Source organism: Saccopteryx leptura, chromosome 3, assembly GCF_036850995.1.
Source record: "Saccopteryx leptura isolate mSacLep1 chromosome 3, mSacLep1_pri_phased_curated, whole genome shotgun sequence".
Taxonomy (NCBI): domain Eukaryota; kingdom Metazoa; phylum Chordata; class Mammalia; order Chiroptera; family Emballonuridae; genus Saccopteryx; species Saccopteryx leptura.
The window spans coordinates 278,950,897-278,963,710 of record NC_089505.1 but is presented as its reverse complement, the minus strand read 5'-3'; the positions used below and the strand labels follow the sequence as shown (position 1 = coordinate 278,963,710).

General features: G+C 40.5%; 1 protein-coding gene across 3 annotated transcripts in view; it reads left to right on the top strand.

Annotated features, from left to right (window-relative positions):
• The window catches only part of RMDN2 (regulator of microtubule dynamics 2), a 59,521-nt gene extending 47,046 nt beyond the window's left edge, over positions 1-12,475 (top strand). The window contains exons 9-11 of one of the 3 annotated variants that reach the window (XM_066378485.1): positions 4,846-4,899; positions 5,860-5,940; positions 12,005-12,475. In XM_066378485.1, coding sequence (XP_066234582.1) covers positions 4,846-4,899; positions 5,860-5,940; positions 12,005-12,058 — 189 coding nt within the window. In that variant the 3' untranslated portion in view covers positions 12,059-12,475. The remainder of the gene's footprint in view (positions 1-4,845; positions 4,900-5,859; positions 5,941-12,004) is intronic. The other 2 variants (XM_066378483.1, XM_066378484.1) reach the window with 2 other exon arrangements.
• Positions 12,476-12,814: the final 339 nt, after the last annotated feature.

The window sequence follows — 12,814 nt, the reverse complement described above, 5'->3', positions numbered from 1 at the left end:
ATGCACCCATTTTAAGTGTGTAGTTCAGTGACATTTGGAAAATTTATGTACTCATGTAATCATCACCCTTTCAAAATACAGAATGTTCTCACTACCCCAGAGGGTTATCGTCACCTGATTGCTGTCAAAGGGATCTTTGACAGAACCCACTGGTCTGCTTTCTGTCACTGTAGGTTAGTTTTGCCTATTCTAAAATGTTTTATAAGTGGAATTATAGCACTTGTACTTTTATGTGTATCTGGCTTCTTTTGTGCAACATGTTTTGAGATTTATTTATTTATTCATTTATTTTTAGTGTCTCTGCAGTTCCTTTCTGTTGCTGGGTAATATTCCATTATATGGATGCACCACAATTTGCCTATGCATTTATCTGTTGGTGGACGTTTACATTTTTTCAGTTTGGGGCCACTATGAATGAAGCTTCTGTGAAGATGTGGGTGGGTGTGCATAGTAGATGACAGGTGTGGCAGTGCTGGTGGACAGGCTGCCCTGGCCTCACCCATTGTGGTCGTATGACCCCCCGGATCTCCCTTCATGGTCTCACCAGCTGCAGAACTTTCTGTGTCCTCATGTGGAGGGCTACTGCTTGAGGTTATGAGATGTTTTAAAACAAAGCTAAGTTACTTTGCACTGTTTATTAAGCACATACCTAGTACTAAACAGAGTGTCAAATGTAGGGAACACAGAAACGGCTAACACAGCCCCTGCCTCCAAGGAACTCAGACACCCAAGACCAAGTAAACAATCTATTCTTTTTCAGGTGTTACGATAAGGAATATTCTAAGAGCATAGCTAGGAACTGCCTCTTAATTAGAATGTTCTACTGAGTGACTCTGTCTTCCTTGTTCAGAGAAAGCTTGTGTTTTTTAACCATGAGAGATAAAAAGAGATGTTCTGATTTATAATCACTCGGTTAATTAAACATAGTGTTAAGGTATATATACAGAATTAAAATGCCAGCATTAAAGAAATTAAGAAGCTGCTTACTTACATATTTGGAGGCAAGTTATCTAGATATAATTTGGACAGAGCTTGGAACAGTTACTGGATGTGGAAGAAGTTACAGTATAGGTCCCTTTTATTAGACTGGCTCAAGAAATGCACTCCATAAACTCAGGGAGTTGAAACAGAAATGATTGCACAAGACAGAAGCAGAGCACCAGACTCCATCAGCACCGTAAATGGCTCTGTAGGATGTTCAAGGCTCTGGCCAGGACTGAACTTGACAACTTCCTTTAATCTGTTGGCAGCCTCACAGGTTCTAAGCCAGATTCACACAGTTTATTTGCTCCATCTTAAAGAGTTAAACCCAGACTGTTTCCCAAGAGCTTTTGTACTACTTTTTTCAGGATCCTGTAGAAAGTAACTGTCCTTCAAAAAAGATGGACTCGCTTACAGTGTTGGAGTGCTCCCCAGAACCCTAGGTCTTGGATTCCCTTCCAGCCATCACCATCTTTAAAGTGAATATATCCTTTGGCCCTGACTGGTTGGCTCAGTGGTAGAGCGTTGGCCTGGTGTGTGGAAGTCCTGGGTTCAGTTCCCGGCCAGGGCACACAGGAGAACTGCGCATCTGCTTCTCCACCCTTCCCCCTCTCTTTCTCTCTGTCTCTCTCTTCCCCTCCTGCAGCCAAGGCTCCCTTGGAGCAAAGTTGGCCCAGGTGCTGAGGATGGCTCTATGGCAAGGGTTGGGAACCTATGGCTCGCAAGCCAGATGTGGCTCTTTTGATGGCTGCATCTGGCTCGCAAACAAATCTTTAATAAAAAAAATAATAACGTTAAAAATATAAAACATTCTCATGTATTACAGTCCATTCATTTCCTATTGCTAATGTTCATGGTTGCGGGTGGCTAGAGCCAATCACAGCTGTCCTCTGGAACAACACCAAATTTTTATTGGATAACACCTAATGTACATGGGTCATTGTGAGGTCAAGAAGTAAACTTCCCTCCTTTTAATCAAGTAGTCAACTGGCTAATTGCAGAAACCCTTTTGATGAAGAAGATGACTAAAAGAAAAAAAGATGAGGAGTATTGTACTTTTCAGCAGGAATGGACAGAGGAATTCATGTTCAGCCTTTTTGGAGAGAGCAGGTTCTGCAGTGTGTCTAATATGCAATGATAAAATTGCATTGATGAAATGGTCAAATATAAAGCGGCACTTTGACACATGTCATACTACATTTGCATCAAAATATTCAGCAGGGGACAGCAGGAAGAAAGCATGTCAAGAGCTACTATGCAGAGTGCAAGCTAGTCAGCAGCAACTCCGTGTTTGGACCCAATAAGGTGACTGGAATTCGGCTAGCTTTGCTGGTGGTGCTTTAGCAATTGTGAGGAACAGAAAGCCATTCACAGATGGGGAGTATGCCCAAACATTCATGCTTGATGTTGCCAATAAACTTTTTGATGACTTTCGGATAAAGACAAGGTAATCAAATGAATAAAAGACATGCCTCTGTTGGCGAGAACTGTTCATGATCGTACCATCATGATGGCAAATCAAATTGAGGCAACACAAGTGAAGGACATAAATGCAGCACCATTCTTTTCTCTCACTTTGGGTGAGTCAACAGACGTAAGCCATTTATCCCAGTTCAGCGTGATTGCAAGGTATGCTGTCGGTGACACACTACGTGAGGAAATTCTTGCTATTTTGCCTATGAAAGAGACAACAAGAGGGGAGGATTTATTCAAGTCTTTCACCAAGTTCTCTAAAGAAAAAAATCTACCGATGGATAAACTTATTTCGGTGTGTACTGAAGGTGCTCCGTGCATGGTGGGGAAAAACAGAGGATTCGTAGCACTTCTTTGTGAACATGAAAAGAGACCCATCCTTAGTTTTCACTGCATCCTACATCAGGAGGCGCTTTGTGCTCAGATATGAGGCGAGCAGCTTGGTGAGGTGATGTCGCTGGTCATTCGAGTGGTCAACTTTATTGTTGCCCGAGCTTTAAATGATGGCCATTTTAAAACACTGCTGGATGAAGTTGGGAATAATTATCCTGGTCTGCTTCTGCATAGCAATGTGCGTTGGTTGTCAAGAGGGAAGGTGCTCAGTCATTTCGCAGCTTGTCTGAGCGAAATCCGGACTTTTCTTGAAATGAAAAACATTGAGGACCCTAAGTTAGCTAACACTGAGTGGCTCCTGAAGTTCTACTATCTCGTGAATATGACTGAACATCTGAACCAGTTCAATGTGAAAATGCAAGGCGTTGGAAATACAGTCTTATCCCTTCAACAAGCAGTGTTTGCATTTGAAAACAAGCTGGAACTCTTCCTTGCCGACATTGAAACAGGTTGTTTACAACACTTTGAAAAACTGGGAGAGTTTAAAGATGCATGCACAGCAAGTGACCCTGCTCAACATCTTGGTCTCCAGCAGCTAGCAGGCTTCACATCTAATCTCCTGCAGTCATTCAAAGCGCACTTTGGAGAATTTCGTGAGTGCACTCGTCTTTTTAATTTCATCACCCATCCCCACGAGTGTGCAGTGGACAGCGCCGACCTGTTAGTTACATCCCCGGAGTCTCCGTCAGAGATTTTGAGCTACAAGCTGCTGATCTGAAGGCCTCAGACATGTGGGTGAATAAGTTCAAGTCACTGAATGAAGATTTGGAAAGACTTGCATGACAGCAAGCAGAGTTGGCGAGCAAACACAAGTGGGGAGAAATGAAAAAACTTCAACCCGCGGACCAGCTGATTGTCAAAACTTGGAACGTGCTTCCCATCACATACCACATACTGCAGCGTGTGAAGTATTGCTCTACTGACAATTTTTGGCTCTACGTATGCATGTGAGCAGTCTTTCTCACATCTGAAGAACGCTAAGACCAACCTACGATCACGTTTAATGGATGTAAGTCTCAACACCTGCATGAAGCTTAACTTAACCACGTATCAACCAGACTACAAAGCCATCAGCAAAACCAGAATTCGCATTAATGGTAAGAAGTACTTTATTCATCATTGGTTAGCAACAGCATAACAACGTTATTAGAAAGAATTCAGAGACTTATTGTACTTTAAAAGTGTTGGTCTTACATAAAATGCACAAATTTACTTGTATTTAGTGTTAAACATATTGTTTGGCTCTCATGGAATTACATTTTAAATATGTGGCGTTCATGGCTCTCTCAGCCAAAAAGGTTCCCAACCCCTGCTCTATGGCCTCCTCCTCAGGTGCTGAGGATAGCTCGAGTTGGAGAGGAGCAAGGCCCTAGATGGGCGGAGCATCGCCCCCTGGTGGGCATGCTGGGTGGATCCTGATCGGGCTCATGAGGGTGTCTGTCTGTCTGCTTCCCCACTTCTCACTTCAGAAAAAAAAGTGTATATATCCTTTGACTCAGAATTCAACTTCTAGGAATCTCTTCTATAGACACAATCACACATGTAACACATGCATATAGGAAATAGTATGTTCAGTCATCATTATTAGTAAGTGAAAAATAACATGTTTAAATGAATTGTGAAAGGTGTCGGGCTTGTCCCAGGGGCAGTGTATCTCCCAGTTGTTTTTGTTCTGCAAGGGAAAGAGAAGAACGGATCGAGAAGAGGAAGTGAGGGGATGGTTATGCAAAGGGACCCCAAAGCCTCAGAGTTTCTCATTGCTTTGTAAGCTTTATGACAATAATAATTTCGTTTTAAAGGATTAGCTGATAAGCTATATTTGCACCTAAAGAATATTTTGAAACTGATAAAAAGGACTCACATGTGAAACAAACAACCTAAATTCTTAGGGCAATTTGGTTAATATTTGATCTATTAAAATATGTTATCTGTTGTTACTGTTGTTACTGTTTTAATATCACCTTGTTTTTTTTATTTTCTGTTTTCTCTTAAAATCAGGTTGAAGAGCTACAGCCTGGTTTTTCTAAGTCCAATTACATGTTCCTTGCCAAGGTAATGAAGACAGCTGATTTAGATCACTTTGGCTCTGTTATGTAAAACTAGAAAGCCCGGCGGTCATACAAAATGACCACTGTTCTAGATATTATAAATTGTAATTAAAATGATATGTGCAAAGGTGTCTGCTAATTCAAACTGCATTACCCAGGGCAGGTGGCGAGGACGCCCCTTTGCTTTGTGCCCCACGGGGTTTCCCCCTTCTACTTGCTTAATTGCTTAAAGTAGAGTGCAATGAAGGAAACCCGCAATGGTGGTACATTTCTTAAGAGCCACCGCTAGCTTAATAAATAAAGGTGATTTAAATAATAAAATGTTAATTCACATGTCAAAGATCTCTTTGTATACATTTCTTGTGTAGATCTTTCCATCATTTTTAAGCTCGCCTTGCAGAGGACCATCAATTATTTTTAATTTTACGTCCATTCTTTCATGAACTCTTGAACAGGCAACATAAAGTTGACCGTGTCCAAATGCAGGCTCAGGTAAAAAAAAATGCCAACATGCTTAAGCATTTGGCCCTGAGACTTATTGATGGTCATAGCAAAGGTAAGTTTTACAGGAAATTGTCTATGTCTCAATTGAAACGGCAACCCTGTTTGAGATGGAGCCAAATCAATTCTTGGAATGACATGTATTTCACCTTTAGAGGAGCCAGTCAAAGACTTAGCTATTATGACATTATTTTTCAATTGGAGAACCTCTAGTCTTGTACCATTGCAAAGACCCCTTCTGGTGTTAAGATTTCTTAACAGCATAATAATTGCTCCAATCTTTAACCTCAATTTGTGAGGTGGCATGCCAGAAGGCGGGACTATTTGAATGCCGTGGCAACTTCACCCCATTGGCTAGTACAGTTACGCAAGCAACCAATAAGCTATATGCAACAAACAGACACTTAAGCCGCATATAATAAAGATGTAGTTACCTTTAATATTGGTTATTTTCTGTTTCTAGTGTTACATCGATCTTAAGCAAGCAGATAGTGCCATGAAGTTCTGTAATTTGGGAGGGCTGCTGCCTTCAGTTACCAGAGAGGTAAGCCAGTCGGTGCCAGTGAGCACTGCCATTTTAGCAGTACTGTCACAGCTTCCAGTGTGAACAATGGCTCACAGACATCTGGAGTTTTCTTCTATTCAAAACTTCTTGACTTGAATTTAATGTATACTATGAACTTTTAAAAATTGCTATAGGTAACACTTCACCAGGAGTTCCTTGGTACCTTTAAGAGACTCACAAATCCTAGGCTAATAGTTAAAACATCCCGATGTTTATTAGATGTTAGACAGCAGGTAACAACAGGATGAGCCCGCTAGGATGGAGAGGAGACAGCATCACTCTAGGGGACTGATGGTTAGACTACTATAGGCCACAAACAAGCTAGACAGGCCACCCGCCTTAGAACAAGTGTCCATGGGGTTGCCACTGTCAGTCACCAACTAACAGCAGGGTATGGCTGTCTAAGGCCAGGAAGATTTAAAAATGCTTATTAACATTATCTTGGTCTTTAAACACCTACCATTAACGACATAGAGACAATTGTATTAATTCTTACCCTTTTATTCACTAATTCAGGATTCTGATGTGCTCTAAGTTTTAGGAGTCTCAGAGTTAGCAGCTGAGTCTTTGTTCTCATGAGCCATTTACTGGTACTGTGGGGATGGAAGGAAATTTATCAATGTTCTCCTGCTCCCGTCTCATACAGCCAAACATTATCGTCCTCCGACTCACAGCTGAAAAGAAGTACTCAGAAATACGCGTTCCTTTTCTCTGTTGGAGCAATGCAGGCTCTGACATTTGTTGAAATCTGGAATATAAACGTGTAAGACATGCCCATTGTCCTCTAGGAGCTTATAGCCTGGAAGAGAACGTGAGGCACATAGCCAAGTAACTAAGCTCAGGGTAGAAAGTGTGAGTGCCGAGAGATGCAAACAATCGGTGATGGAAATACTGAAAAGGGAGACATCATTTTCATGTAGAAGAAATCAGTTAGCCTTAGAGGACTTGGAAAGGTATAATGTGAAGGTGTGGGCAAAGCACATTGCAGGTCATAAGGACACACACTGAGGTGGAAAAGCAAAGATTTGTTTGAGGAGTGTTGAGGGCAGTCGTGGGAATAAGGTCGAAAAGGCCAAGTGTCACAGGACCTGCCTGGGAACTTCAGGGTTCGGGGGTGCTGTTGTTTGAAACACATATTAGCAAGTGATGTAGTTGTCTTTGAAGTTCCCTGTTGTTTAAAGTCCTAGGCTACATTTCCAACCTTTTACCTAGATTGACAATCATCCCTGTCATTAGGAACTTCACTCGTAATAAAATCTAATCCTGCTTTAAGTGTCCTATCTTCATCAAGACGGCATGTTTCATTATCTTCATTGAAACACTGGTTTTTCAGAGACATTTAGCAGTATAATCAGTGCACAGATGTTCACCCTGCTCTCCTGCTCCAGGATGCGGTAGCTCAGAGTAGTGAGTGGGTCACCCACAGAGTCCCAGCAAGGTTGTCCAGAGTCTCTCATGTGTGAGAAAGTATTTGCTTGTTTCTCTCTGGTTTGAACTTGTTTCTGATGGATTAATTTATCTGTGCTATCCAAGCCAGGGGCAGTTATTCTTCCTTGTACATTTAAAACAATGAGGCAGTTACAGGGTGGACAGACTCTCCCCACTGTCTGAACAGACGTTTTCATGAGCTGTGGAGAGGGAGCGTTGCTGTTTACCATCTCCTTTTCCACTCTTTTCGCTCTTACCTTCTATTCATTACATTCAGAATATGTTATTTCTTAAGCTTTCTCAGTGTGTAACGGCCTTGATTATATTCTTTACATTGACCTTAAAAACACTTTGAAGACTTTTAATAGACCTTCTTTTAATTAATTTTCTTACCTGATGGTATAGCATAAGTCTCAGATCAGTCGTTCTTAATCAGTACCCAGTCTAGGAAAGCTGATACTTGATAATCATTACTCAAATGCTAGGAGCCTATCAATTCAATATAAATATCTAGTTGTTAGCAGAGAGCATTGATGTATTTTTCCAAAAGATATATTTCCCAACACTTCCAAATCAAATAATCTGTATTTTCAATGTGTGTGTTTGAATGAGTGAAAAGGGTTATCTTTATTTCTATTACAGATGTAAGGATGCTCTGCAAGGGGGATACAGTGACAAAAATGATTACTTTCTTCTGGGGCAGGCAGGCAGTGAGCATGCAATAGCAGTGGAGTACGATGAGTGTTATGGAAATGAAAGCACTGAGATTCATGGGCAAATACAGCTGGAACTGCAGCCTAGACCAGGGGCTAGAGAAGGCCTTCCTGGGGTTTTGATACATAACCTGAGATTTAAGGAAATTAGAATTTTAACCTAGTGGTTTACATCATTGCTTGTGGGTGAAGGTTCTCTTAATAATGCAGATTCTTAGCCTTTTTCTGGAGAGAGAAAGAAGTTTTCTCATTATCAAGGTGATCTTATTCATGTTTTTGTCCATTTGGGTTTTCCTCTGTTGGCTTAGTGCTCAGACTGTTCCTGGGTGAGAAAACAGAGGAAGACAGATGGTGGCTGTCATTGCAGCCACAGAAAAGATGACATTTGGGGACATGGCTGTGGACTTTACTCAGGAAGAACGGGCCTTCCAGAGCCATCTCAAAGGAAGCCATACAGTGATGTGATACTGGAGGATGTCATCCAGCCGGTCTCCCTAGGGATATAAGCTCTGAAATCCAGATGTGGCTTCCCATGTGGTGCAAGGAGAGCTATAGGAGAAGGAAGAGGATTTCCCCAAGGCCAAAATCCAGACAGGAAAGGCTTAAAAACCAAGACCTAACTTCCATGAAGAATATGTGTAGGAAGGAGCCATCTAATATGGTAAGATCCATGAGGGTGAACCCTGGTCCCCCATGTTGGAATTGGTCTGCAAATGGAACAAGTTAAGCATACAGCACAATCACGTGATTTCAATTTTAAGGGAGCGAAAGTGTGCTCACAGCAGAAAGCTTTCAATAGTTTAATTCTGGGGAAGAAAGGAATAATAACCTGAGTCCAGAACAAAATCCTGAGCTCTTACAAGAGAAGAACATTTGCATAAATGTAGCTGCTATATGAAGTACTTGAAACATAACAAAGACCTCATTTACTCAGACAGCTCTACAGTTGACATGCTACAAAGGAGAAAACTTCTATGCGTGCAGGAGAGGAACACCTTGTGAAGGCAGCCATGTGGCAAAGACTTTAACCAGAGATTATCACTGAATGATCGTCTCTGAATGCATATGTAGAAAAATGAATCGATGAATGGATGTGGGGGAACCTTTAACAGCCTCATCTCCTCCTCAGTAGCAGAGATTTCACACTGGAGAGGAGGTCTTTGCATTTATTGATAATGGGGAAATATTTGGTCACAACTTAACGTTGACTCAACATGGGTTAACTCACTCCCACTGGAGAGAAACCCTACAAGTGTGATGAATGTGGGAAACACTTCAGCCAGAGAGCTGCCTTTTGTTTCTGCCAGAAAACTCACTCAGGAGAGGAACCCCTTGTGAGCAGTGTGGAAGTGCCGCCAACACCAATTCATCCTTCCGATGACGTGAGTGAACTCACTGCACAGAAACCCGATGAGGAACCCTGCAGCCTGCAGCCAGAGCACAAGCCTTGGTGCACACAGAAGACTTCGGGTAAACCACGAAGGAAAGCAGAAGTCTTTACCAGGTGGAGGAAGCCATTTGGGAAACCCCAGATAATTTATGTTGAAGAAACAATTCAATGAAATAAACATGGTAGTCCCTTTACTCATAGAGCAGCAATCCAGGACATGTGAGGATTCTCACCATATAAAACACTCTCATTGTCCTGAATGAGGGCAAGTCTTCATACCCTAGTCAACCGTAAAGCTTTCACACTTGGGAGTTCCTCAGGCCTCAAGTCAATGTAAAAATGTCTTCATCTGGAATTCATAAAAGAAAACTCACACTGAGAAAAAATACTCTTATCAGGAATCCTTTAGTACACAATTCACTATAACTTCTTAGACTTTCCAATGACATGTTCCTGGAAATAATGCAAAGATATGAAACTGGGATACCTTCTTAGAAATATTAGATCAGAATTTGGTAAGATGCGAAATGAGATAACCTCTCTTTGATAGACTAATTAATAAAATGTGTTGATTAAAAATCTATTACAATGGTTTTTGTCTTTAATAGCATGAAAAAAATTATGAAATATTATGCTGAGTAATTGGAGCATTTTCCTTTATTGTATCAGTTGACTAGTTTCTATTTTTATACAACTCTAAACATATTTATTTATTTATTTATTTGTATTTTTCTGAAACTGGAAACGGGGAGGCAGTCAGACAAACTCCCACATGCGCCCGACCGGGATCCATCCAACACGCCCACCAGGGGGCGATGCTCTGCCTTTCCGGGGCATTGCTCTGTTGCAACCAGAGCCAGTCTAGTGCCTGAGGCAGAGGCCACAGAGCCATCCCCAGCGCCCAGGCCATCTTTGCTCCAATGGAGCCTTGGCTGCAGGAGGGGAAGAGAGAGACAGAGAGGAAGGAGAGGGGGAGGGGTGGAGAAGCAGATGGGCACTTCTCCTGTGTGCCCTGGCCAAGAATCAAACCCGGGACTTCCTCACACCAGGCCGACGCTCTACCACTGAGCCAACCGGCCAGGGCCCAACTCCAAACATATTTAAAAAAAACTTTGTTCAATCAAAAAACAGCATTTAATATACCCGAAGAAATGTAGAACACATAATGTGCTCTAATTATTATATTACTTTTAAAATCTGTATCTATATGGCAAGGAAAAATGGAAACATGGACAAATAAGACAGCTGTGTAAGTGATCCACATAGGGAGACAGGTAGGGCTGCAGGTAGCCTCTGTTTGTTTCCTAGTGTTCCTGAGTTCCAGCATCTAAGCACTAATTTGCAGACATTTATTTAGGGTTTCTAATTGCCAGGCACTTACAAAGATAAACATGAATTACCGTATTTCCCCATGCATAAGACGCACCTTAATTTCAGGGCCTGAAATTTGAAAAAATATATATATAAAGTTATTGAACTCAAATTTTATTCATCATAAAATTCATACAACTGCTCATCACTCAAAACTCCCATCCAATAGCTTGTCCTCATCTGTGTCTGATGACGAATCACTGTCTTCATATATTGCCTCGTCCTCAGTTTCATCTATGGCATTTGAAATGCCACAACCGCTGTATAAGACACACCCAGTTTTTAGACCCTAAACTTCAAAAAAGGGTGCATCTTATACATGAGGAAATACGGGTATGGTTTTTTTAATCAGGTCTTTTAAATAATATGCTAATGCCCTAGATTCACTCATTGTATTTGCTCACAACCTTCGAAAATCATTGATTTGATAAAAGGTAAACTTCTAGTTGATCAAACTCTACATTAAGTCAGTGTCTTAATGTTATGATTAAAGCTATTGAAGAACTTCCAGTTTAAAAATCTAGAGTTTTCTTCATTTGTTTATTTTAAATTTATTACATTCCTTGAATTCTTTCTGGTAGTTGCTCAGTAAATATTTGTTAAGTGCAAAAATGCATGAGTACCCTACCACCCGAATTTATTGCCACTCTTTCTAATTTCTACACTTGTTTTAAAGAAAAAACAATATGGAGTTCTATACAACATAAGACCACAAGTATAGGGTTAAAAATCATAAACATGTAGTTTTTAATCTTAACTATAAAGTCCTTAATAAAGTCAATAATGAAATATATATTTGCCTATCTGGACCTTACAGTGGAATCTCAGATTTTTTTAAAATCCTGCTGATAGGGCCAGGACTTCTTCCCGTCTAACAGTCAAAGAAGAAAACGGTGTTATCACTAACACACTTCCTTCCTGTTTCCTACCTCCCACACCTGGTGAAAGAGCCTGGACACAGCTAGCTCTCTGCATTACTCACATTCTCAGAGGCCTGAATCGTACCTGGTTCTAAGAAACCCAGTTTCTTTGTAATGGTCTTTCAAAAAAAATCTCCTCCTCTCACTCAATATACTGGAAGCACCTGTATCATCAGAATGAATGTGTGAATTTTCATTGTATACTTGTGTTTTCTTTGTAGGATAAAGAAGCACAGGAAGAGATGAAAAGAATAAGCACTATCTTGAAGAGGTAAATAAAAGAACTTACGCTTCAACAAATCCGATGTAATCTACTAAAATTTAAACTTATCAAAGTTGTGTTTTTTATTATCCTTTTTTTTTGATGTAAGGGTAACATGCTCAGATTTGAAGGCAAAACCACGTTTCTGCAGAATGCATTCACTAGTAGCCCTACAAAATCAATCATGTTATTTGGAGAAGTCTGTTTCCTATAGTGTCAGTACAGAATGATCATTAAACATGTACGCTTTATATTTTTCCTATCAAACTATATTCTTCAGAATATTTCTTTAAATAAAATATTTAAATCAATTTAATAAAATGAACGCTAGTGAGTGTTTTATTGTTGCTTCAATGGAAACTTTAGAAAACAAAGTAATTATATTGTGGATGAAAATGGAGAAATGGGGAAAGGATGTGAACTAGTCATTTGGTGGAAAAGGAAAAACAAAAGAGGGAATATATTGTAACTAGTAATCACTGAAATGTGAATAAAATTGAGAAGATACAGTTCTACAAAGGATTTTTTTTTCTTTCAAGAAACAATCAATGCTGACAATGAGGGCCACGAGGTAGAGCTTTCTTGCACACTGTTGGAAGGAGACCTTTTTTTTTTTTTTTTTTTGACAGAGACAGAGAGTCGGTGAGAAGGACAGATAGAGACAGACAGACAGGAAGGTAGAGAGATGAGAATCAACAATTTTTTGTTGTGGCACCTTAGTTGTTCATTGATTGCTTTCTCATATGTGCCTTGACCCCGGGCCTTCAGC